At 46.7% G+C, this 21,105-nt stretch overlaps 2 protein-coding genes across 2 annotated transcripts in view; one reads left to right on the forward strand and one right to left on the reverse strand.

Annotated features, from left to right (window-relative positions):
* The first annotated feature begins 482 nt into the window (after positions 1–482).
* Positions 483–10,466, forward strand: NKPD1 (NTPase KAP family P-loop domain containing 1). The gene is made up of 3 exons (XM_063139973.1): positions 483–639; positions 7,747–7,878; positions 8,616–10,466. Exons 1-3 carry the CDS (start codon positions 522–524, stop codon positions 10,271–10,273), a joined length of 1,908 nt encoding a protein of 635 aa, XP_062996043.1. The 5' UTR covers positions 483–521; the 3' UTR covers positions 10,274–10,466.
* Positions 10,467–16,252: 5,786 nt separating this feature from the next.
* PPP1R37 (protein phosphatase 1 regulatory subunit 37) overlaps positions 16,253–21,105 on the reverse strand; it is a 57,685-nt gene continuing 52,832 nt past the window's right edge. The window contains exon 13 of the mRNA XM_063140018.1: positions 16,253–20,990. The gene's annotated coding sequence lies outside the window, so the exon portion shown is untranslated. The remainder of the gene's footprint in view (positions 20,991–21,105) is intronic.

Raw genomic sequence — 21,105 nt, forward strand, 5'->3', positions numbered from 1 at the left:
CTTAAAGGGCACACAAAGTGCCTCTTCCGTCAGTCAGCACTGGTAACATTCCCAGCTTTCAAAATTCCAGTCAACACCCACTCAATACACTGCAGAGTCATTATGTTTATCAAGCAGCTGAAATATTTGCCTCATTAATTAGTTTTGTTGCTATGCAAAGCCAGCTTTAAAACTCGTTTTAATTTGCCACACCTTCCGACGTTTTGTTTTCAGTTTTAACTTGGGTAGGCTGTGGAAGCCGGCCGTCATTTTTTCTTTCATAGGCAGACGTTGCTTCAGCAACAGGTATAGCTATTGCCTTACTGCCTTCTCTGTCCCTCTGACAACAGTTTCCTCGCATGAAGATGGCTGGAAGGAAACCATTACAGATGGGGTGGGACGGATGCCTTGGCATTCTAAAAAAGAAATATTCTGGGGATGTTTAGCCACAGAGCCTAACCAGTGAGTCCTGTGGATTTTCTTTCTCCTAGGGTTCCACCTGCCTGGGAACTCTTGTAGGTGTTCCTCCCGCTCCAGTGCTGATGAGTTGCGATGAAGAGATCACGAGGTTACATCACTGTGAGGAACCTCACGACAGGGGCTGCGGCTGCTCAAGAGGGAATTGCCGCTGCGCAAATGCGGAATGCCACACTAGAAAAGGTAGGCAGGCCTGGCTTCAGGCTCATGACCACTATTATCTGGGTGAATGGAACATGGCCAAGTTCAGACATCCTTCCAAAGACATTGAATTTTTCCTTTTTTTTTTTTTTTAATCTTAAATGCAAACGATATGCAGGAGACATTCACGTAATCAGCAATATCTAATGGCACCCCCCAAAAAAGAGGAAAACTGGGAAACGTTTCCAAACTGTTAAGTTTAAAGAAAACATCAGAGGGCCAGAACGGAGTAAGAGTCGTTTGCAAACGTATCTCCTGTTTGATTCTTAAATTCGAACGGTACTTCTGTTCTCATTATTTGGGGGCAAAAGGTGCATTGTGGAGAACTCCAGAAGGAATATATTTTTGAATTGGAGGCATTATGCAGCAATTCTGGCTTTTTCCCTTTAATGGATTTTCTGGGTTTAAGTAAAAAATCTCTGCTGTCATAAGAACATCAGAAGTGCCCTGATGCTGGATCAGACCCAGGGTCCATCTAGTCGAGCACTCTGTTCACTCAGTGTCCAACCAGCCATCGGCCAGGGACCAACAAGCAGGACATGGTGCAACAGCACCCTCCCACCCATGTTCCCCAGCAACGGGTGCTCTCTGATTTTTACATTCATAAAGTGTACAATTGAAAACCTTAACAAAATAGTTTAGAAAAAAAAAAGATGTAAGTAGCAGTGGGTAAAACCAGCAGTGTGGGGGGGGGGGGGTCTATGTGCAGACACTGCCTGAACCCCTTGTCAAATTCTGTGAATAAGGCAGGGGTGAAGGTGTGATAAAACCTTATCTGGGAGAACCTGCATCTCCAACCACAGCGTTCTGAAACAAAGACTGGGGGGGGGGGGAATAAAAGGAGTGTTACAGTGAAAAATAGTTACATCCGTGGCAGGTTTTCTGCCCAGCCTTTCAAATAAAGATTAAAATAATAAATTCTTAAGGGAAGGTTTAATGTTGTCTGTGGTGTAACAAATTAACATGTGTTATGTTCCAGTAAACAGTTTCTGTAAGTGGGAAGCTAATTAATGCTTCCTCTGGAAATTTGTTTGAATATTCATTTGCATAAGATGTCAAGTCTTCCTAAACCATCCTTTGTTTGCTGAGTTCTCCCTGCTCCCTTCCTCCCATGTCCTTTTCTACAACCATTCTGGCTACTTGCTAACATGTTACAAACTTAATTGCTGTGTTTTGTTTCTTGGAAACATGTGGACCAAACACAGGGATTATTTACAAAATCCACACTATTATTATCGCCTTAGCAGTTCAACAACTCTCTTTGCAGGATGTCTGGATCACTTTACAGAGTGTTTAGTTTAATTACCTGGCATTTTAACAATTCCTCATTACAAAAGGAAACATCCTCTTTAATGTAGCAGGGATATAATAATCTTGGTAGTGAAAAAGGATTTAGCAGGAAAAGGTTATTTTTTTACAGTAATGCAGCTCCATTTTTCAAATATAGGTAGGCTGACCATATGAAAAGGAGGACCGGGCTCCTGTATCTTTAACAGTTGTGAAGAAAAGGGAATTTCAGCAGGTGTTATTTGTATGCATGCAGCACCTGGTGAAATTCCCTCTTTATCACAACATTTAAAGCTGCAGGAGCCCTGCCCTCTTTTGTATCTGGTCACTCTAGTATAGCTCCTGCAGCTTTAACTGTTGTGATGAAGAGGAAATTTCACCAGGTGCTGCATGCATACAAATGACTCCTGCTAAAAATCCCTTTTCTATACAACTGCTAAAGATACAGGAGCCTGGTCCTCCTTTTTATGGTAGAATGGAAGAAAAGAATGGATAGAACCTGAATTCATAGAATCGTAGAATAGTAGTATTGGACGGGGCCTATAAGGCCATCGAGTCCAACCCCCTGCTCAATGCAGGAATCCACCTTAGCATCCCTGACAGATGGCTGTCCAGCTGCCTCTTGAAGGCCTCTAGTGTGGGAGAGCCCACAACCTCCCTAGGTCATTGGTTCCATTGTCGTACTGCTCTAATAGTCAGGAAGTTTTTCCTGATTTCCAGCCGGAATCTGGCTTCCTGTAACTTGAGTCCATTATTCCACGTCCTGCACTCTGGGAGGATAGAGAAGAGATCCTAATTCTTAAATTAGTTTTCCATTCCCTTTTATATTTAGGACTCTATGTAGGAAATATATTTTGGAATCTTATGAAAATAAATATAAAAGGAAACCTCAAGATCAAAGCCAATGGTGCATGCTCAGTAGCCATAGAATTCTGAATGTCTGGGGGAGGGAACGGTACAGTAGCCCCCCCCTTTTTTGCTTCCATTCTGGTTCTGTCTCATAACTCCCCCCCCTTTCCCATCTCCTTCAACGTCCATTCCTTAACAAGCGTAGGCTTTTCATAATTCGAGTTAATAGCTTCAGCTATTGGGCGGTATAAAAATGTAATAAATAAATAAATAAATAAATAAATAAACCACCAGCAGTGGGGTCAGATTTTAACATTACATTTTTTTTAAATAGATAAAAAATACTGATAAGATATTTAGGATGCAATCTTATGCATGTTTAGACAGAAAGAAGTCCTACAACTCCTAGTATTCCCCCAGCCAGCCATGCTTAATGCATTTTATCTCTTTGCTTGATTCATTTATCAAACCTGTACCCTGCTTTTCCTCCAAAGATTCAGGACAGCTTATATCGGTGCATTCTGCTTTATCCTCACGACGACCCTGTGAGGTAGGTTAGGCTGAGAAGTAGGCCTAATCTACACCGAGCAGGATATTGCACTATGAAAGCAATATGGAAGCGGTCTATAAAAGGCAGGAGCCACACCAAGCAGGATAGAGCGCTATGAAAGCAGTACATGGTAGGTGTCAATGGGCCCCAACAGTTGTCAGTGCACTTCAATACCGCTTTAAAGCAGCCGTGTGGCTCCTGCCTGTTATATACGACTTTCATGCTGCTTTCATAGTGCCATATCCTGCTTGGTGTAGATTAGGCCGTAGTGACTGCTTCAAGGTCACCCAGAGAGGATTGTGGCTAGGCCAGCGAGAGGGATTTGAACTCGGGTCTCTCCAGACCTGAATTTTCCCACCATATCTTGGACCTTCCCCGCCCCTCATTCCCATTAAGGAAGGAAAGAAGATAGAGCTACACACAGTGCCTTTTGATAGGTAGTGCTCCGAGCTCTCTGCCTGGAAACGCTCCCGGTTTGCCCGCTAGCAATTAGCCAACAGCCATGAAAAGGCTCTTAGCCAGCAGTGCTCTTTGAGCTATATGGCATAAAAGCCTAGAGAGAAAGTGGCCTTGCATTTCCAAAGTGGATGCTTACAGCAATACGTGAATTCAGCTTAGCTTTGTGCTGAATTTCTCAGGCTCACCAACCTCTGGCCTCTGTTTAGTTGCAAATTAACCCAGCCCTAATTGTGATGTTATTTTTGACACGCTCTTTCATTCAGAGAAAAAATAGCAGTGAGTCAAGAGCTTCTAAGAAACCGGGGACTTTCCCCCTCCTTTTAAAGCTCTCTTCAGCTTCCAGTTTCAACACCTGAATAGTAAACGCAAAGGCGGGAAGGTGCTCTGATGACACACAGCCTCTCCTTGCCATGACTGTAATTCATGGACCAGTTTACACATTCCACAGAATCAACGTGTATTTCAGGGAAATGAACTGCATCATTTCAAGCTGCCGGCAGAGAGAGAAGGTGTTTGGCCTTGCAGATAGAAAGTCAGCATGCCAGGGAGAAGGATTCGTCCCAGATTTTCCCTGAGATGCTATCTTTCCATGGGGTGGGGGACGGGGAAAGCTAGATAGGGATCAAACATACAAAATCTCCACCAGAGTTCCAGAAAAGCGTTACTTTTGAGTGGTGGATGTATAAATTGGGCCCGCATGCATCAGCATCATTTAGGCTGCAGGCCAAGACGATGCCTGGAGTCATTCACACAGAGTTCTCCCACCTTGTGCCGTTAATGGCTGTGTGACAAGCAGAAGTTCAACAGGCAAAGCTCCCACACACACATGCAGCAATGGGGAAGAGGTACATTGGTTTTTCCCCTTGGTTTCTTCCCCTCCCAATCCACACTAGGCACTGAGGGGGAAAAATATTGCGGCTATCCCATACTGAAAAGGGTTGGAGCAGGACCAGTGGTTGCCTCCTGAGGAAGAGACCTAGAGGGCTGAAGAAGAACTGAGATCCAGCCAGGAGTCCTGGTTTTCTCTTGCAATTGAGCTCTTGCAAAGCTGATCTTAATCACTGATAACATTGTTAAGGAAACACTGCTGAAGAAATGTGTCGCGTTTTCAATCAAAATGATCAAACGGAATACCCAAAAAAATGCAAACAAGACATAAGAATCAAAATTCGGGGCGGTGGCAATTGTTGTGATTCCAAACCCTCGATAAAGAGGTCTGCTGTGCAATTCACAAAGCTTTACTCAGTAAACAGACGTCTCTTCACACACACACACACACACACACACACACACACACACACACACACACACGGAAAGGAGTGTGGATGCTAGCAGCTAGCCTCTAAGCTTAATTAGCCTAACAAAGCAAGGCGGTTGCCTGTTAACTAAAGGGACTGTTTCCTGCCAGGCCTGACACACTTATACTTAACCCCTGGTTCAGGGAGGTTCTTTTGAGTTGAAACTTCTGGCAAGTGGCTACCCTAGCAGAATGCCTCTTAACTCCGCCTGCTTGTCCCTGTGGTGGACTCTGGGATCTGTCAACTCCGAAGGTCCCGTCCCCTCTGACGGAGACTGAGTTCCCAGCGAGGAGAGGGAGAGTGACCTCTGAGCCTGGGCATCCTGTCCAATAAGCTCCTGCGAAGATTCATCCTTGACTCTGGGAGAATCTTGGAGAATTTTCTCCCATCCTTCCTCTCTTGGCTGGTCTGCTTCTTCTTCTTCAGGCTCCAGTCCGATTCAGGATACACACCAGGGAGACTGGGTCTGATCCTGACAGTAATCAACTTCTCCACCAAAATGGGTTATTGTGCTTAGCTTTTCGCTCCTATAATGTACAGCAGCTGGGAGTTCCACAGCGTAATTATCCAAGTTGTGTTTAAATGCTCTCTGTGATTATTATTTTTCTAAGTGCTATCATCCTGCATGAGACAGTTCCTCTGCAATGACCTTTGGGCCTAGGAGGTGGTAGTGGTGGATCCACCATTGAAGATAAATTAACTGGCCTTTTCTTTTCTTTTTTCTTTGCCTTTTAATAAAGGAACTCTCTAAGGAGGCTGGGTAGTATAATTAGTGTGTTTGGTTGAGCTTAGCCATAAGAACATCAGAAGTGCCCTGATGCTGGATCAGACCAAGGGTCCATCTAGCCCAGCACTCTGCTCACACAGTGGCCAACCAGCCATCAGCCAGGGATGAACAAATATTTAAAAGGTTGTCACACAGAGGAGGGCCAGGATCTCTTCTCGATCCTCCCAGAGTGCAGGACACGGAATAACGGGCTCAAGTTAAAGGAAACCAGATTCCAGCTGGACATCAGGAAAAACTTCCTGACTGTTAGAGCAGTACAACAATGGAATCAGTTACCTAGGGAGGTTGTGGGCTCTCCCACACTAGAGGCCTTCAAGAGGCAGCTGGACAAGCATCTGTCAGGGATGCTTTAGGGTGGATTCCTGCATTGAGCAGGGGGTTGGACTCGATGGCCTTGTAGGCCCCTTCCAACTCTGCTATTCTATGATTCTAAGATTCTAAGGACATGATGCAACAGCACCCTCTCACCCATGTTCCCCAGCAACTGGTGCACCCAGGCTTACTGCCTCGAATACTGGAGATAGCACACAACCATCAGGGCTGGTAGCCATTGATAGCCTTTGCCTCCAGGAATTTATCCAACCCCCTTCTGAAGCCATCCAGATTGGTGGTCATCGCTACATCTTGTGGTAGTGAGTTCCATAATTTAACTATGTGCTCTGTGAAGAAGTACTTTCTTTTATTTGTCCTGGATCTCTCACCAGTTTCATGCGATGAGCACAGGTTCTAGTATTTTGAGAGAGAGGGAGAATATCTCCCTGTCCATATTCTCCAAGCCATGCATAATTTTGTACAACTCTATTATATCTCCCCCCAGTCTCCTTTTTTCCAAGCTAAACAATCCCAGTTGATGTAACTTTCCCTCATAGGGAAGATGCTCCAGCCCCTTAATCATTTTAGTTGCTCTTTTCTGCACATTTGTTCATTTCATTTCATTTCTATACTGCCCAATAGTCAAAGCCATAATGGTCTCACCTGCTGCCTCATTTTTATCCAGAAGCCATGGGACTGGTTAAATAACACACACACACATACAGCCATGAATGTAATTAGTTTTCGTAACCCCACAGGGGTTAACAGCCATGTTAAGCTTCCTTTGACTAAACTGAGAATCAAATAGGAAACAGGAAATAAAACAGCAAAGTAAGATGTGATTTAAAGGAACAAGACCACGCAGATCACTTTGGAAGCCTGGAAAATGCGGAGTGATGTTCTTCCAGTGATCATTTATTCAGCAATGTTTCCTTAACAATGTCACTAGTAATTAAGCAGGTAAACTTTGCAAGAGCAGAGCTGCTAGAGATGAAACCAGTCCATTTTTCTGTCAGTACCTATATATATTTTCCCTCTTTGGGCAAATAACTTGATTTGGGTGAGGGAACTTTTATCCCCTACTTTCCCCAGAGCTGCGGCCTTGACAAAATTGTCTCTGACGCCCTGTCCCGTCCCGTCCCCCCACACACACACATATGCAGTTACAATCTATCTGACTAGATTTATTTATAGGCCACGTTTAAGGATGGAATCCTCTCAAGACAGTGTACAAGATAAAATAAAACACACAAAGCTGACAGAATAAAGAGCAATTGGAACATAATTCAATAAAATTCAATACCCTGTTCCTGTTTGGTGCATTCTCTTCCCCTTCTTATTGTTTTATTATGATTCTATTAGAATGTAAGCCTATGCAGCAGGGTTTTGCTATTTTATTGTTTTACTCTGTACAGCACCGTGTACACTGATGGTGCTATATAAATAAATAATAAATAATAATTCAACTTTAAAACAATAGGCAATCCAAGTATGTGTTCTCCTGCTGTCAGTTTATGAAATGCAGTATTTTTTTCCCCTCTCCTCAGATATCCTGTCAGAAGAGGACATTTATTGCTCGTGCCTCTCCAAGACACTGTGTCACACGTCCACACCAGTCACCGTGGGTTTCTACTCACCCTGTGGAACCCGCCTCAACTCATTACTTGACCAGATAGCAGGTTGGTTGCAAAGGAATCTACAGGGTGAGCGGGAAGAATCAGAATGGTTGCAGATCTCTTTTCAGGAGTATTGGGGTGGCGACTAGGACCTCCAATTCAACATTTGGATGACAATGTATTTTAATAACATTTTCCCCGAATCAGTGGAGGCTGGTGGCTCTGATATCAATGGGGTGGTAAAACCACTCTGGGTTTCAGTCAGAACCAGTCAGAATGCTAACTGAGCTACCCCAGGTGCTTCATAGAATGGAAAAGGAAAGGAAAGGAACCTCTCGTGCAAGCACTGAGTCATTACTGACTCTTGGAGGGACGCCAGCTTTCGCTGACGTTTTCTTGGCAGGCCTCATAGCGGGGTGGTTTGCCGTTGCCTTCCCCGGCCGTGATTACCTTTCCCCCAGCTAGCTGGGTACTCATTTTACCGACCTCGGGAGGATGGAAGGCTGAGTCGACCCGAGCCGGCTGCCTGAAACCAGCTTCCGCTGGGATCGAACTCAGGCCGTGGGGAGAGTTTCAGCTGCAGAAACTGCTGCTTTACCGCTCTGCGCCACACGAGGCTCGCTTCATAGAATACATCACACACACACACAAAATAAAAATAAAGTGAAGTCGTGCCAACAAGGGATTGGGACACTTCAAGACTGAGGTAAAAGGGTCCTAAATCCCTATCTGTTTGTTTTATTATTCTTTTGAGAAGTTGGCAGAGAGGTTGCTGATGCTTTTTTGATCTACTTCTGTAGGATGCATGCACAAGGAATCCATCCGAAGAGAAGAAAAAGAGTACAAGAAGACCCGCGAAAAGCCCCGCCTACCAGAAGGTGTGAACTACCTCACCCTCTTGTGGTACCTGATCTTCTACGAACCGGTCATCACTGAGGTCCACCTCAGGAGAAAGAACATCGATTTCATCTTCATGAGGTTCAGCGCCTGGCAATATGCCGGCAGTGACAAGCTGTGGGCGGGTCTGGTCACCACCCTGTGTGATCACATCCGCCAAAAGTTTGGGCCTCTCGCTCTGAGCTTCTACCACGTGGTGGGGAGCAGGCCGCGCTTTGCCTCCGGGTTCAGCCAAAAAGAGTGGAGAGTCAAAAAGAAAGTCGGTTGGACGGCTGGAGGTCTTGTGCTTGCCCTGTTGGCTGGCGTGGGCCTAGTCTCAAGCACGCTCTTCGTGCCGGGGATCAGGGATGGCAGTGCCTTGCAAATCATTGGCGCCACCATCGCCGCTACTTCCGGCTCAGGGGCCCTATTGTCCCTTGCCCCGGTGATCAAGCACCTGATTATCAGCGAGAAGAAAAGAATTGAGAGCCTGACCAGCAACCAGAAGTTTACCAGCCACCTTGGCTTCATGAGCACGGTGAAGCACGAGATTGAAACCCTCACCAACTTTGTGTATTACATGGAGATCTTTGAGCGGCGGCGATTGAGGATCGTCTTCGAGATCACCAGTTTGGACATGTGCTACCCGGAAAGGGTGGTCGGGGTTCTGAACGCCATGAACACGTTGCTATCGGACACCAACGCCCCGTTCATCTTCATCCTGGTGGTGGACCCTTGCGTCATCGCCTCTTGCTTAGAGCAAGCCAGCGTCATGAAGGGGATGGCCGACAACGGCTATCTCTACCTCAATCGCTCCGTGACGTTGCCTTTCTCCATCCCAGCAATCGGCATCAGGTCGAAGATACGGTTTCTGCACGAGGCCTTCCAGTCTCGGGAAGACCTGATGTACCGGATCATCACAAAAAACATGGAACAGGTAACCAGGAAGTCCAAAGGGAAAGACGCAGCCTTGACAGACATGGAAAACTCGATGGAAGTAGACCAGCATCAAATTGACGCTCAGGCCGTACAGTACATCCACGAGGCTTTCCACTGCTTGCACGACGAGTTCGACTGCCTTTACAGGTACGTCCCGGACAGCATTGTCCAAATGAAGAGGATTGTCAACACCATTCCCATTACCATCCGGCTCATGACCCAGCAGCATTTGCTCCGGCACACCATCTGTCCCCGGTCGGTGGCAGGCTGGGTGATCTTGGCCAACCAATGGCCGTGCCGTTTGAGCTGGATTCTGCAGTGCATGGAAGACAGGCTGCAGAGCCGCCCAACCCAGGACTATGAGAAGGAGCCGATGTGGCACATCTTCACGGAGAATTGCAAGGACCTCTATTCCAACCACAAGGAGCTCCAGAACATCATGGCTTTGGACGGCGACCCGGAACTCTTCGCGAAGTTCTTGGCGTACGACTTCCCTTTCACAGTGCAGGAAGGGGAGAAGTACCTGAAGTATACGGTCAACTTGGACCACTCCATAAGGTGTCGGATGGGGCAGCTGCGGTCGCTAGCTTCCTTGGAGAAGGACTACAGCAAAGAGGAAACTGGTACAGGCAGAATGGTTTAACGACATGGATTTCAAGATGTATTCCAGGAAAACCTATTGGGCTTTGTCAGAAACCTAGCTGTGGTGATATAACGTCAGTAACGGTAGGCAAGTTGTTTTGCACAGCACAGCAACGGAGAGGCCCTGAAGGCATAGCCACTGCCACTGTGAACTGAGTATGCGCTCTAGAATGCGCCCCAGAACCCTCTGGGGTGTGTGTGTGGAATTAACGTGGGAAGGGTTTCCTGGAGCCTGGGGGGAAAAGTTTGAAAACCACTTCGTTCAGATGAGGGGCACGCAGCAATTTTCACCAAAAGTCCAAGTCAAGTTCATTGTGCAACCAGCCATTATACAGTTTCACATAGATGTGTCACATTCATTCATTCATTCATTCATTCCCTTGGCCTTTGTGCGCAAGAGCAGGGCCAGCACAAGAAATTTAGCAGTTCTAAAAGTTACATATTTATTAAAACCATTCTATAAAAAACACAGCTTTTCGAGGGATGATCTTCCCTTCATCCGAACTATCAAAGGAAGGATATACATTTTCCTAATGTCTGAACAGACTTTGCATTCTAAAATAAAATGAGTGCACCAAAAAAACCCAAAAAAACTTTGGGCATCCTGGTGTGTGATGCTAAATGGTACATTTGAACTTTTTTGTGTGGAATGTATGAACGCTGTGAATATATGGGGTGGGGGGAGACTCTGGAAGAGAAGTCAGCTGCACAGTGGAGCCAATGTATGTTTTGTGTTAGGAGCGGAGGCAGTGGTGACTCCGATGTCAATGAGGCGGAGAGTCCGCTCCGGGTTTCAGTCAGAGCTCTAAAGGAGTTATCCGAATGGTGGAAGCTCCTTGGGTAACTCCTTTAGAGCTCTGACTGAAACCCGGAGCGGATTCACAACCCCCTGACATTGGAATGACCAGCCTTCACTGAGCTGATGGGATTTATTTCGGAAGAAAGCAAGAGAGAAGCCCGGGGGGGGGGGCACATAGGTGAAGGAGTACTAATAATGTGTGGCAGCTGGAGAAGGACCATGAATCATCCACAAATGAAGAAAAAGCACAGAATGTGATCCTAGATCCTGACACCTTACCAGCTTTTATTTGTTTTTTCAAAGCCAAGTTTCTAGTTCTTATGACTGAAAAGCTGTGCTTGTAAGTGTGGGGATAATATTGATCAAACTCTCAGGAAGCCGAGGGTTGTCCAAATAAAAAATTTAACGGTTGAGGGGGCCGGGGCCTCAGTGTCCCGTGCGGCTCTTTGCCCCTTCTTGTGAGTAAGCAGCAGTTGGAAAGAAAGGAACCTCTCGTGCAAGCACTGAGTCATTACTGACTCTTGAAGGGACGCCAGCTTTCGCTGACGTTTTCTTGGCAGGCCTTATAGCGGGGTGGTTTGCTGTTGCCTTCCCCGGCCGTTATTCCCTTTCCCCCAGCTAACTTGGTACTCATTTTACCGACCTCAGGAGGATGGAAGGCTGAGTCGACCCAAGCCGGCTGCCTGAAACCAGCTTCCGCTGGGATCGAACTCAGGCCGTGGAGAGAGTTTCAGCTGCAGAAACTGCTGCTTTACTGCTCTGCGCCACACGAGGCTCTTAAGCAGCAGTTAGGGACAGTCTAAGCCCATTTCTGAACCATGTAACTTTTGCAAGTGTTACTTACTCATAAATCCATTCTGTCCTGTTTCCGTTGTAATCTGCGATTAAAAAAAAAAAAAAAAGCCTGCACAAAAAACCCACATTTGGATACATCTTCAGCTATGCATTTCTAGATTTTTTCTCTCTCTCCAGAGATGCCTTTTTAAATGTATTTTTGAACTGAGAACTGTTTCAGAACCAAGTTCTGGTCTGCATTGTAGTCCAAGAGTTGTGGATCAGGCCAGCCACACTGGAATCAAATTTCTCCAGCACCCTTAGCAGCAGAATAAATTATGGGAAAATCAACATATTTGCATATAATTTATACAGGTTGCAGAATCTGTGTTGCTGGACTGCAGAATTTTAGTTAAAAAAAACCCTAAAATAATAACACAGCCCTAGGTTTGCATATTCAAAACTAAAAGCAATTGCTTTCAACTCAATTCATAAGTTAAAGTACATTTTTCTGGAAGGCCATAAATGTGTGAATGAGGCTGCAATTCTATCCATTTCCTAGAGTCAGCCTCATTGAACTCAATGGGACTTACATCTGAGTAGATGCCTAGCATTTCTCTGTGAGTCTGTGGGTTAACGCTCTCCTCTACAACAGATGGAAAGTTAAGTTCTCATGCCACAAGAGGGATTAAGAGCTTCAGAGGGAAAGCCTCCAATTCAAATTTTACCTAATTCAGTAGCCAAAGCGGCTCCTGCCTTCCTTTCCCTCTGCAATACTGCAACAATACTGATCTGTTAGAATTACTGTGACAATATAAATAAAGCACTATTAACAATGTAAAACACCCGAAGCAATGTGATTGTGTCCTTAGCATCTTTGACCCTTTTAAAGGATCACTGGAAGTGAATAAAGTGATGTCATTTTTTAAAATATGTATTTATAAATGTACAGCCTGAGAAGAAAATTTAAGAGTGTGACAGCGAGTACCCCATGGAATTTGGTGGGAGCCACAGAGAGCTAATCCAGGCCCATCTGCATGAGAGCTCCGCCCAAAATCTTGTTTTATGGATCATGTGGCTAGAATGTGACAGAAAGCGGCCAGAGATATATGTGCAATATATATGAAATAGTTAATATATGTGCGTGCAATAGCTGAGACTTCAGGAGCAGCATTTGAAACCCCAACACAAAGCGGCATTGTGTTCTTTGTTTACCGCTCCTTCTCAAGACCAAATAAAAGATGGTTCCAAATCGTGGCTGTTTCCCAGTGTGCCTTTCATTTGCTCGCATCTTCGCTCTGTGGGAAGAGGAGTTCTCTGAATGAAAAGGTCGTAGAGGGTGCTGCATTGAAGCAGAGTTTAAGAGTACTTCTTTACACAATGGCCAGCTTCACACGTAACAAGCCACGGTTTAATTAACCCATGGGAAATTAACCTATAATTTGGTTGCCAGACAACCAGGCAAACCATGGGTTGTTTCTTAAGTTCCTGGGTTGTTTGGTTCCCACCCCTTCCCTCTATCCCACATGCCTTTGCAGTACTATATTACTGACATGTAGAGTGGCAGGGTTTTTTTGAGCATTCTTGCCCTCTGCCTTGTAGCGTGGTGAAACAGCCCATGAACAACCCACAGTTCTGGGTCCACACATAGCAACAACCCAATGTTTCAAACAAACCACAGTTCACCACCAAACAACCATGGGTTGTCTTTGTGGGTTGTTCACAGTTTTCTCCCCATTCTCCCTAAGTATTCATCTGAAGGGGTTCAGGTTCACTGCCAGGCATGTCTAGTAAAAGGATCAGGCAGTAAATGATGGGAAAAGGCCCCTTTCTGCCAGACATTCTGGAGAGACGATACCAGGGCAGACAAAACTGGGCTAGACAGACCAACAGCCTGACTTGGTGTAAAGTAGCTTCCTATGAACCAGGGGGTGGCATAGCTCAGGGGCAGAGCACCTGCTTTGCATGCCAAAGGCCCCGGGTTCAATGTCAGGCAGGTCCCATAAAAAGATGAGGCAGGGGGATGCTGGGGGTTGTAGGACTTCTCTCCCCCCCCCCCGTCTAAACACACATAAGAGATACACCCTAAATCTCTTAGTCTTCAAAGAGACCTATGTTTTGATCTCCCTGGATGGTGATGGGTCCTAAGGTTCTCTCCACTAGCAAGGAAGCTGCTGCCACCCAGTGGAAGACTGAAGAACTGCTTCCCTTTTATAGCCACTGAGCTGAGAAGGGCGGTGGGTGCCTCCGGGATGCTCCGAAGCCGCTTCCTCAAAACCCTTGGAAAGGTAAGAGAAGAGTCGGAATCTGAAAAGGAATTCCAGATGATGACTTGCTGTGATGAGAGTACTATCACTCAGCATTGGCATCAGCACCGTAAGGATGTTCATAGTATTCGGTGTACGTAGAATTTCACATATATTATCCCGGTGCCAGATGTGTAGGGGTGTGTGTGTGAAGGAGCCCACTGAAACATCTGGGATCAGAGGACGTCAAGAAGGTCGACATTTTCACTTAACCACAGCAAATAATTAGTTTGGAAACACAGAGGGCCACACGCAAATCCAGCCTCTGTCAGGAAAATCTTTATTTCAACCAAGCATAGTATAAATTAACCTATTAAATGCATGAACACAAAAAAAGAATTTCCTAGGATTAAAAACAAACAAAAACAAAGTATAAATAAAGCAAAGGATCAGCTTTGCTAAATCATTAGAATGAAAACAATCAACTTATTTCCCCACCAGGCCCCGCCCACCCAACTCCCCAAGTGCTGGAACAGAAAGAAATGTTGACATCAGTTTTGGTCTAGATGGGAGAAAATTGGCAGTTGCCCCGAGACATTTTGGTACCCACAAAATGAGCCAACAGGGCAGCAAGAAAATAACTTTTTATTTTATATCCCCCTTACCCATTTAGGAACTCGAGGCAGCTTAAAAACACATTTGAACGAAGCTGTTTCAGCAAGTAGGAGCTTCAAGGGAACAGGTGTTTCCCCACCCCACCCTAGGGGTGTTTGTTTGACTGGACCTCGGCAGTGGTGCAATAAGCAAGCCCACCCAGGAATTGCTTGCCTCCTCCCCAGATTAAATCTAAGAGGCTATGGGAGTCTAGCTCCTGCCACCCGGTTCTTCCCACAGGGAAGCTTTAATTTGTCTTTCGGGCAGGGGTGCAGAACTTCAGACCCAGGGTCCAAATCCAGACCTCCCAGGTACCCAGAAGCCACACCCCCTTCTTCCGGTCCCACCCCCTTTCCCCCATCACCACTCCTTTGGTTACTAACTGGGTTTTGTGCAGTTTTCTCTCCATTCTCCTTAACTAGCAATCACTGGCAACAAGAGCTTTGTAGCCTGGTGAAACAACCCACAGTTCTGGGTTTGCATGTAACAACCACCCATGGTTTAAACAACCCACAGTTCACAACCCAACAACGAACCATGGATTCTCTTTGTGGGTTGTTTGTAGTTTTCTCCCCATTCTCCCTAAGTATTAATCACCGACAGTAAGAGCTTTAAGCTAAAATATGTGGATGATTTTTTGCATTTCCCCCCCCCCTTTGGCTCCGCCCACCACTGGAATGCAACCCCTGAGAGTGTCTCCAAAATGTAATTCAGACCTTAGGCTGAAAGAAGTTCTGCATTTCTGCTTTGGGAGAATCTCCACCGGCAGATGAGGGTCAGGAGACGACGTGACCGGTCTTGTTTTAAAGGCCAGACCCAAGTGGCAACCTGGACCCTCTTTTCAATGGGCTCATTTAAAGCAGCCAACCAGAGAGGAACAATTAAGAAGGGGGAGGCAGACAGAGGCAGCTGCTCCTACAGACACAACGAATATATGCTGGAAGCACAGGAGAGTGTGGAAACCCCGCACGAAAGGTCAGATTGGAGGGGCTTAAGATCTCTTGGGAAAGAAATGGCCAGAAGTCATCGGACCCTGCCTTCTGCTCCACCGAAGGGCCTCTTTGAACCACTGGGTACCGGAGGCAAGCAAGCCTGTTCCCACCAAGCGAACGCACCAAGGCGGCAGCTTGAGGCACTGCCCTGCCATGGCATGAGTTGCTTGTTCAGGGAAGGGTCACTGCGCAGCAGGCAGAGCACCTGCTGTGCCTGCTGAAGTCGAAGGCATGTCCAGTAAAAGAAAGGAAAGGAACCTCTCGTGCAAGCACTGAGTCATTACTGACTCTTGGAGGGACGCCAGCTTTCACTGACGTTTTCTTGGCAGGCCTTATAGCGGGGTGGTTTGCCGTTGCCTTCCCCGGCCGTGATTCCCTTTCCCCCAGCTAGCTGGGTACTCATTTTACCAACCTCGGGAGGATGGAAGGCTGAGTCGACCCGAGCCGGCTGCCTGAAACCAGCTTCCGCTGGGATCGAACTCAGGCCGTGGGGAGAGTTTCAGCTGCAGAAACTGCTGCTTTACCGCTCTGCACCACACGAGGCTAATCCAGTAAAAGAACCAGGCCGCAAATGATGGGAAAGAGCCCTTTTCTGCCCAACGTTCTGAAGGGATGATGCCAGAGCAGACGAAACTGGGCTAGGAGGACCAACAGCCGGGCTTGGCGTAAAGCATTTTCCTATGAACCAGGGAGTGGCGGAGGAGAGCCACGCACCCACACAAAAAGTTTGCCCAAAGGAGCCGTATTCCTTGTGACCGCGGCTTGGAAGTCCGAATCAAGGCTCCAGGGACACTCTTTGACTGACTGTGGTGTACCCCCCAAACTGCCCATCCTACCCTCATTTCATCCTTTCTAAATATTGGGAGCAATATCTGAGCGGAGGGGTGGGGCCACCATTTTAACACAAGCTTCCTAGTAAGAAGATCAAGAGCTCCTATGTCCCAGGAAATACAGGCCTAAACCGAACCTCAGGATTCAGAGACAGCACTTTACTCCTACATAGCAGCTGTCCAGACCAAAGCAGAGAACATTTTCACACTCTGCTTATGAGTTCCTGGAGCGCACAGCTGGCCACTGCTGGGCTACATGAAATCTTGCCTCGATCCAGCAAGGCAATTCTTAAGCCTGTACAACAGGGATTCCTGGCACAGTCCGGCTGAACTGCCCGGCCACCTCGGACAGGGGCATTTGCGTGCCAATCTTTGGGGAAAATATTTGAAAAACAATCTTTCAGAACGTGCATCTTTTAAAGACGCAACAAAATAAGCATGTAAACAAGACGCACACGCGCACCACACATTTAGTGGCAAGAAGAGGAAGACCTCACCACATTCACGTTCGGAAATAAAATAAAATTAAAGCTTAAGCCAACGTAAGGAATTCATCCCGTCGTCTTTTCCTTTGGCTTCCTGACAGTCCCACCGTTCTCACACCAGAAGATGCTAGTTCAAGAGACTATTGCTTCTATTAGAATGAAAGGAGTTTTCTACAATGGCACTCCCAAATCTCCCTGCCCGTCACCCCTTGCAAACAGTTTTGCTGTCATTTTATCAGGCGTCTGAAAGGTTGGGTAACGGGTTGTTTAAGGAACCTTCACCAAGGAACACGTCTCCCCTATCATTTCCTTGGAACTTTGCAAGTGCACAATCCCTCCCCTGATGCAAAGATGCACCTATTCCTCCAATACCCACTTCCTTCTCAGAGCTGTTTGCATGTCTAGCAACCAACACACCTCACATGAAGTAAAGAAAAAAGAAAAAAGGCTAAAACGGCTTGTACTTGACAGCTTAGAAGCAAGGAATCAATGGTTAATGTATGCAAAGAGGTGAGTGGGGGAACATCAGCACAAGTTTAGTGTGGACAGACGTCTCAATGAAAATCCGTTCCTGCAGGAGGCACAGCACCTCCAAACTTGTGGGCAAACAGGGGACCAAAAAACCAAAACCATTTGGACTGAAGCCCTAGAATGTAGCTCTCATAGTCCTCTCATTGCCAATCAAAACAAAAACCAAGTTTGCACAACGACTTCCCCTTCCTCTCCTCCTTTCATTCCTTTTGCCACTGACAAAAGTTACATTGGAAGATCCTCAGGGCAGAGACCTATCTTTCTGTCCTGCGCCACTTTAAAAAGCACCATGTAATCCTGTTGCACTACATGAATAAAAGGAACCTTGTGCAGAAACCCAACGGGCCTTTTACTCCGTTTTTCAATTCACAATCCCATTATTTGGCGGCGGCTTGACTGGTAAAATATAACGCATCTGCCCTGGTCATGCATTCAGCCCAGCCCACCACTCAAAAGAGACCGAAAGAAATCACTTGATGAATGCAGCTTTTCATTTAATAGAAGACAGTTGCAACAAAAATAAAACTCCACACACAACAGAAAGGAATGACAAACATGACCCCCCCCCCCCCACAAAAAGAAGAAAAAGGAACACAAAATCAAACTGGCTCCATCTTCTTTTCCGTAAATGTAGTGTTAACGCAGCAAAAACTCCTTGTATATGTGTGTGTGTGTGTGTATGTGTGTGTGAAAAAGAGAGAATCATGGTCAAGTGGATGTAGGGCGTACAGTTGTGTTTCTCTCTCCTGCCTGATATTCCATGCAGCAAAAGTGCCCTCTCAAGCCCCCTGATAGATTTTATTGCACTTAAGAAAGAAAAAAAAAGCTTTAAGGTCTACATCTACCAAACAGCCACCCCCCCCCACCCCCCACAACTTATTTTTTGGAGGGAGGCAGCTGTTTCTTCTGTTCAGTCTATACAAAAAAAAAGGGGGGAGAGACACCTCCTTTTCAATTTTGCTTAAGTTATAGGATTAGTACCATAAAACCGTTGCAAAGATTTCATTTCACGACGACAGGGGTGAAGTAGTCCATCACATATTGGGGGGGGGGATACTTATGATTTTGTTCCTCTCCTGCTAGCAGTTCAGTTTGGGGGTTTAGTGCTTACAGCAGCGGCGAGGGGGGGGAGGAGGGAGTTGAGAAGAGGAAGGAGATTTGAAGGACCCACACAGCGCTCGTGCCTCCTGCCACCAAGACGGATAACGCAGGGTTGCTTGCTTTTGTCCCTTTCTACCAATGCAGGCCTTGCCCGGCGCTCTCCCTTTCGCACTGACAAGAGGAACTTTCTTATAGGAGGGCACACCCATTGGCCCTTGCTCCCTGCCTAGCAAGGAAGCATCTCTCCCCCATTTGAGGGGGGCAATTTCACTCTTTCAGGTCACCTGTGGGGGCGCCTGCACCGAGACCATTCAGCATTCCATAATAACCTTTCGGATTTTTTCTCTTGCTGGGGGCGTCAACAGAGAAGGCCGTGCAGGCTAGCTCCATCGGGCCTACCCACAATCCGTGGCAATTCGGCTCCTCTCTTGGGGGAGTGTTATACCCTGGAGGGCGGGGTGGGGGGATTAGGGGGGGATGCTGCAAAATAGCCCTTCCCTGAGAAATAAAATAATCAAGCCCTCCCCCTCCCTGCCCTTTCTGCAGCAACCCATTTCTCCACCTTTTGTGCTGAGTACTTAAATGCCTCTGACCGGAGCTCCCTGCCAGAAGATCCAAATCTGGAGCTTTGGGAATGATTCACATTTCAACCGGCGGTGCTATTTGCAACTGTTTCTCTCTCACACACACACACGCCTCTTTGCCCCAATTAAGGAAAGCAAGCTTTGGTTGGGAGGGATTCAATCTTGTTCTAAGAAAGGTAGCAATTTTGGACTTCGAAGGGGCAAAGCTAACTTCCTCTCGACGCGGCTGTCCTCATCCGCAGCTGATGCAGATATAGGAACTGTGGGAATTCCTGCGACACGAAGAGAGGTTCTGAATTAAAGGGGGGGGGGTAGATTAAACTGCCAACACATCAGCAGCATCCTAAGCAGTTTCTCACGTCAGATTTATCGCGCGGGGTGTGTGCAGGGTGGGGAGAACGCCTCTGCTCTCTCCCACCGCACACGTGCCGCTTACGAAAGGTTTACCGTCAGTTAGGACATTTGTTACCGAAACAACTCCAGTCCTCCCCCATTGCCCAAAAGTTTAGCACGGTATGGCTTGAAAGCAAAAGTCTTCCTTGGAGATGCAACACGTTTGCCTTTTTCCCCCCCACCGAAGAGGAGAAGAGGATGGAACTGTGATCGCTTCCCCCGTCCATGGGCCGAAGTCACCTACGCATGTACAGAGAGGCCCTGATTCCTCCAGCCACGCTCTCTCTCTCTCCCGGCTTACTGCAATTGCTCCAGAAAGGAAGAGTTGGCCTTGCTTAGAAAGTCATTTCCACCATCAATTTTGGGGCGTGTGGGTGCGTGAGCGAACGCAGTTTTCCCCATAGGTGGGGCTCTGCAACTACGAAGAAGCCAAGTCATTCTGAAAGGCTTGCAGGTCCAGAGGGAAACGGTTCCCGTAGTCTTATATAAATAGAACACCAAACAAAAGACAAAAAAAAAACCAAAAAAACAAGGAGACGCAACGAAGGGTGGGAAGGAAAATGAAAACGAAATAAATAGTAGTCTGTACTGTGGACTGACAGCGTCAATAGTCTTGCATGGTTGAGAGAGGGTTTCTCAGCCGTGGGCTACAGCGTGACGGCACTTGGCCCATCCAGGCCCAGGAGAGCCGCTCTTCTCTTCTAGTGTTCTTGGGAAATTGGATCTACTGGGACCTGTCGCACTTGTAACGCGCAGAAAGCCAAAACGCAGGCCCTGCTGTTCCATCTCTAGGTTTGGGGGTTGCTGTGGGGTGGGTTTAAAAAAAAAAAAAATCTCCGAGATATATCTGGAGAGAAGATTCATGTCCAGTGCTCACTGATCCAAGATCCGGAAGTTAAGTCTCTTTGCAAATTCGTTTGTAAGGTCATTCCAGAAAGAAAGGAAACCGCAAGTTACCTCCTGGTTCGAGTTCCAGAGAGACAGACCAAAGCAGTCAAAATGTCAAGAGTTCGCCCTGTACTCAAGTAAGAAAACTCTTCTCCTGGTCAAGGTCTTCTCAATTCTTCCATTTCCTGGATCACCCCTGCTGCAAAGCATCACTTCTCAGAGGGAAGACGTTAAGAATTTGGGGTGGGGGGTGGGTGGGGGAGGAGAAGAAGTAGCCACAAGTGGACACGAAGGTCTCTTTTGGGGTGGGGAGAATCGTCACGTTGCCTCCGTATTGCAGAGTCTGTCTGTTGGTTTTCAGAATCACATGGTGCAGGGAGGGAGTAAAGCTGGACAGGTGCTTCCCAAACAGGAGACCTCTTGGTGCAGAACGGCCCAGAACTAAAAGAGGAGGAGGAGGAGGAGGAGGAAAGAAACAGAAAAGTTCAGAAGATCAAACTTGGAAGGGAACAAGAGTAGAGATTAAATAAATGCTTCTCTGACAAACCATCTGCTG

The sequence above is a fragment of the Elgaria multicarinata genome, chromosome 13 (assembly GCF_023053635.1).
Source record: "Elgaria multicarinata webbii isolate HBS135686 ecotype San Diego chromosome 13, rElgMul1.1.pri, whole genome shotgun sequence".
Lineage (NCBI taxonomy): Eukaryota > Metazoa > Chordata > Lepidosauria > Squamata > Anguidae > Elgaria > Elgaria multicarinata.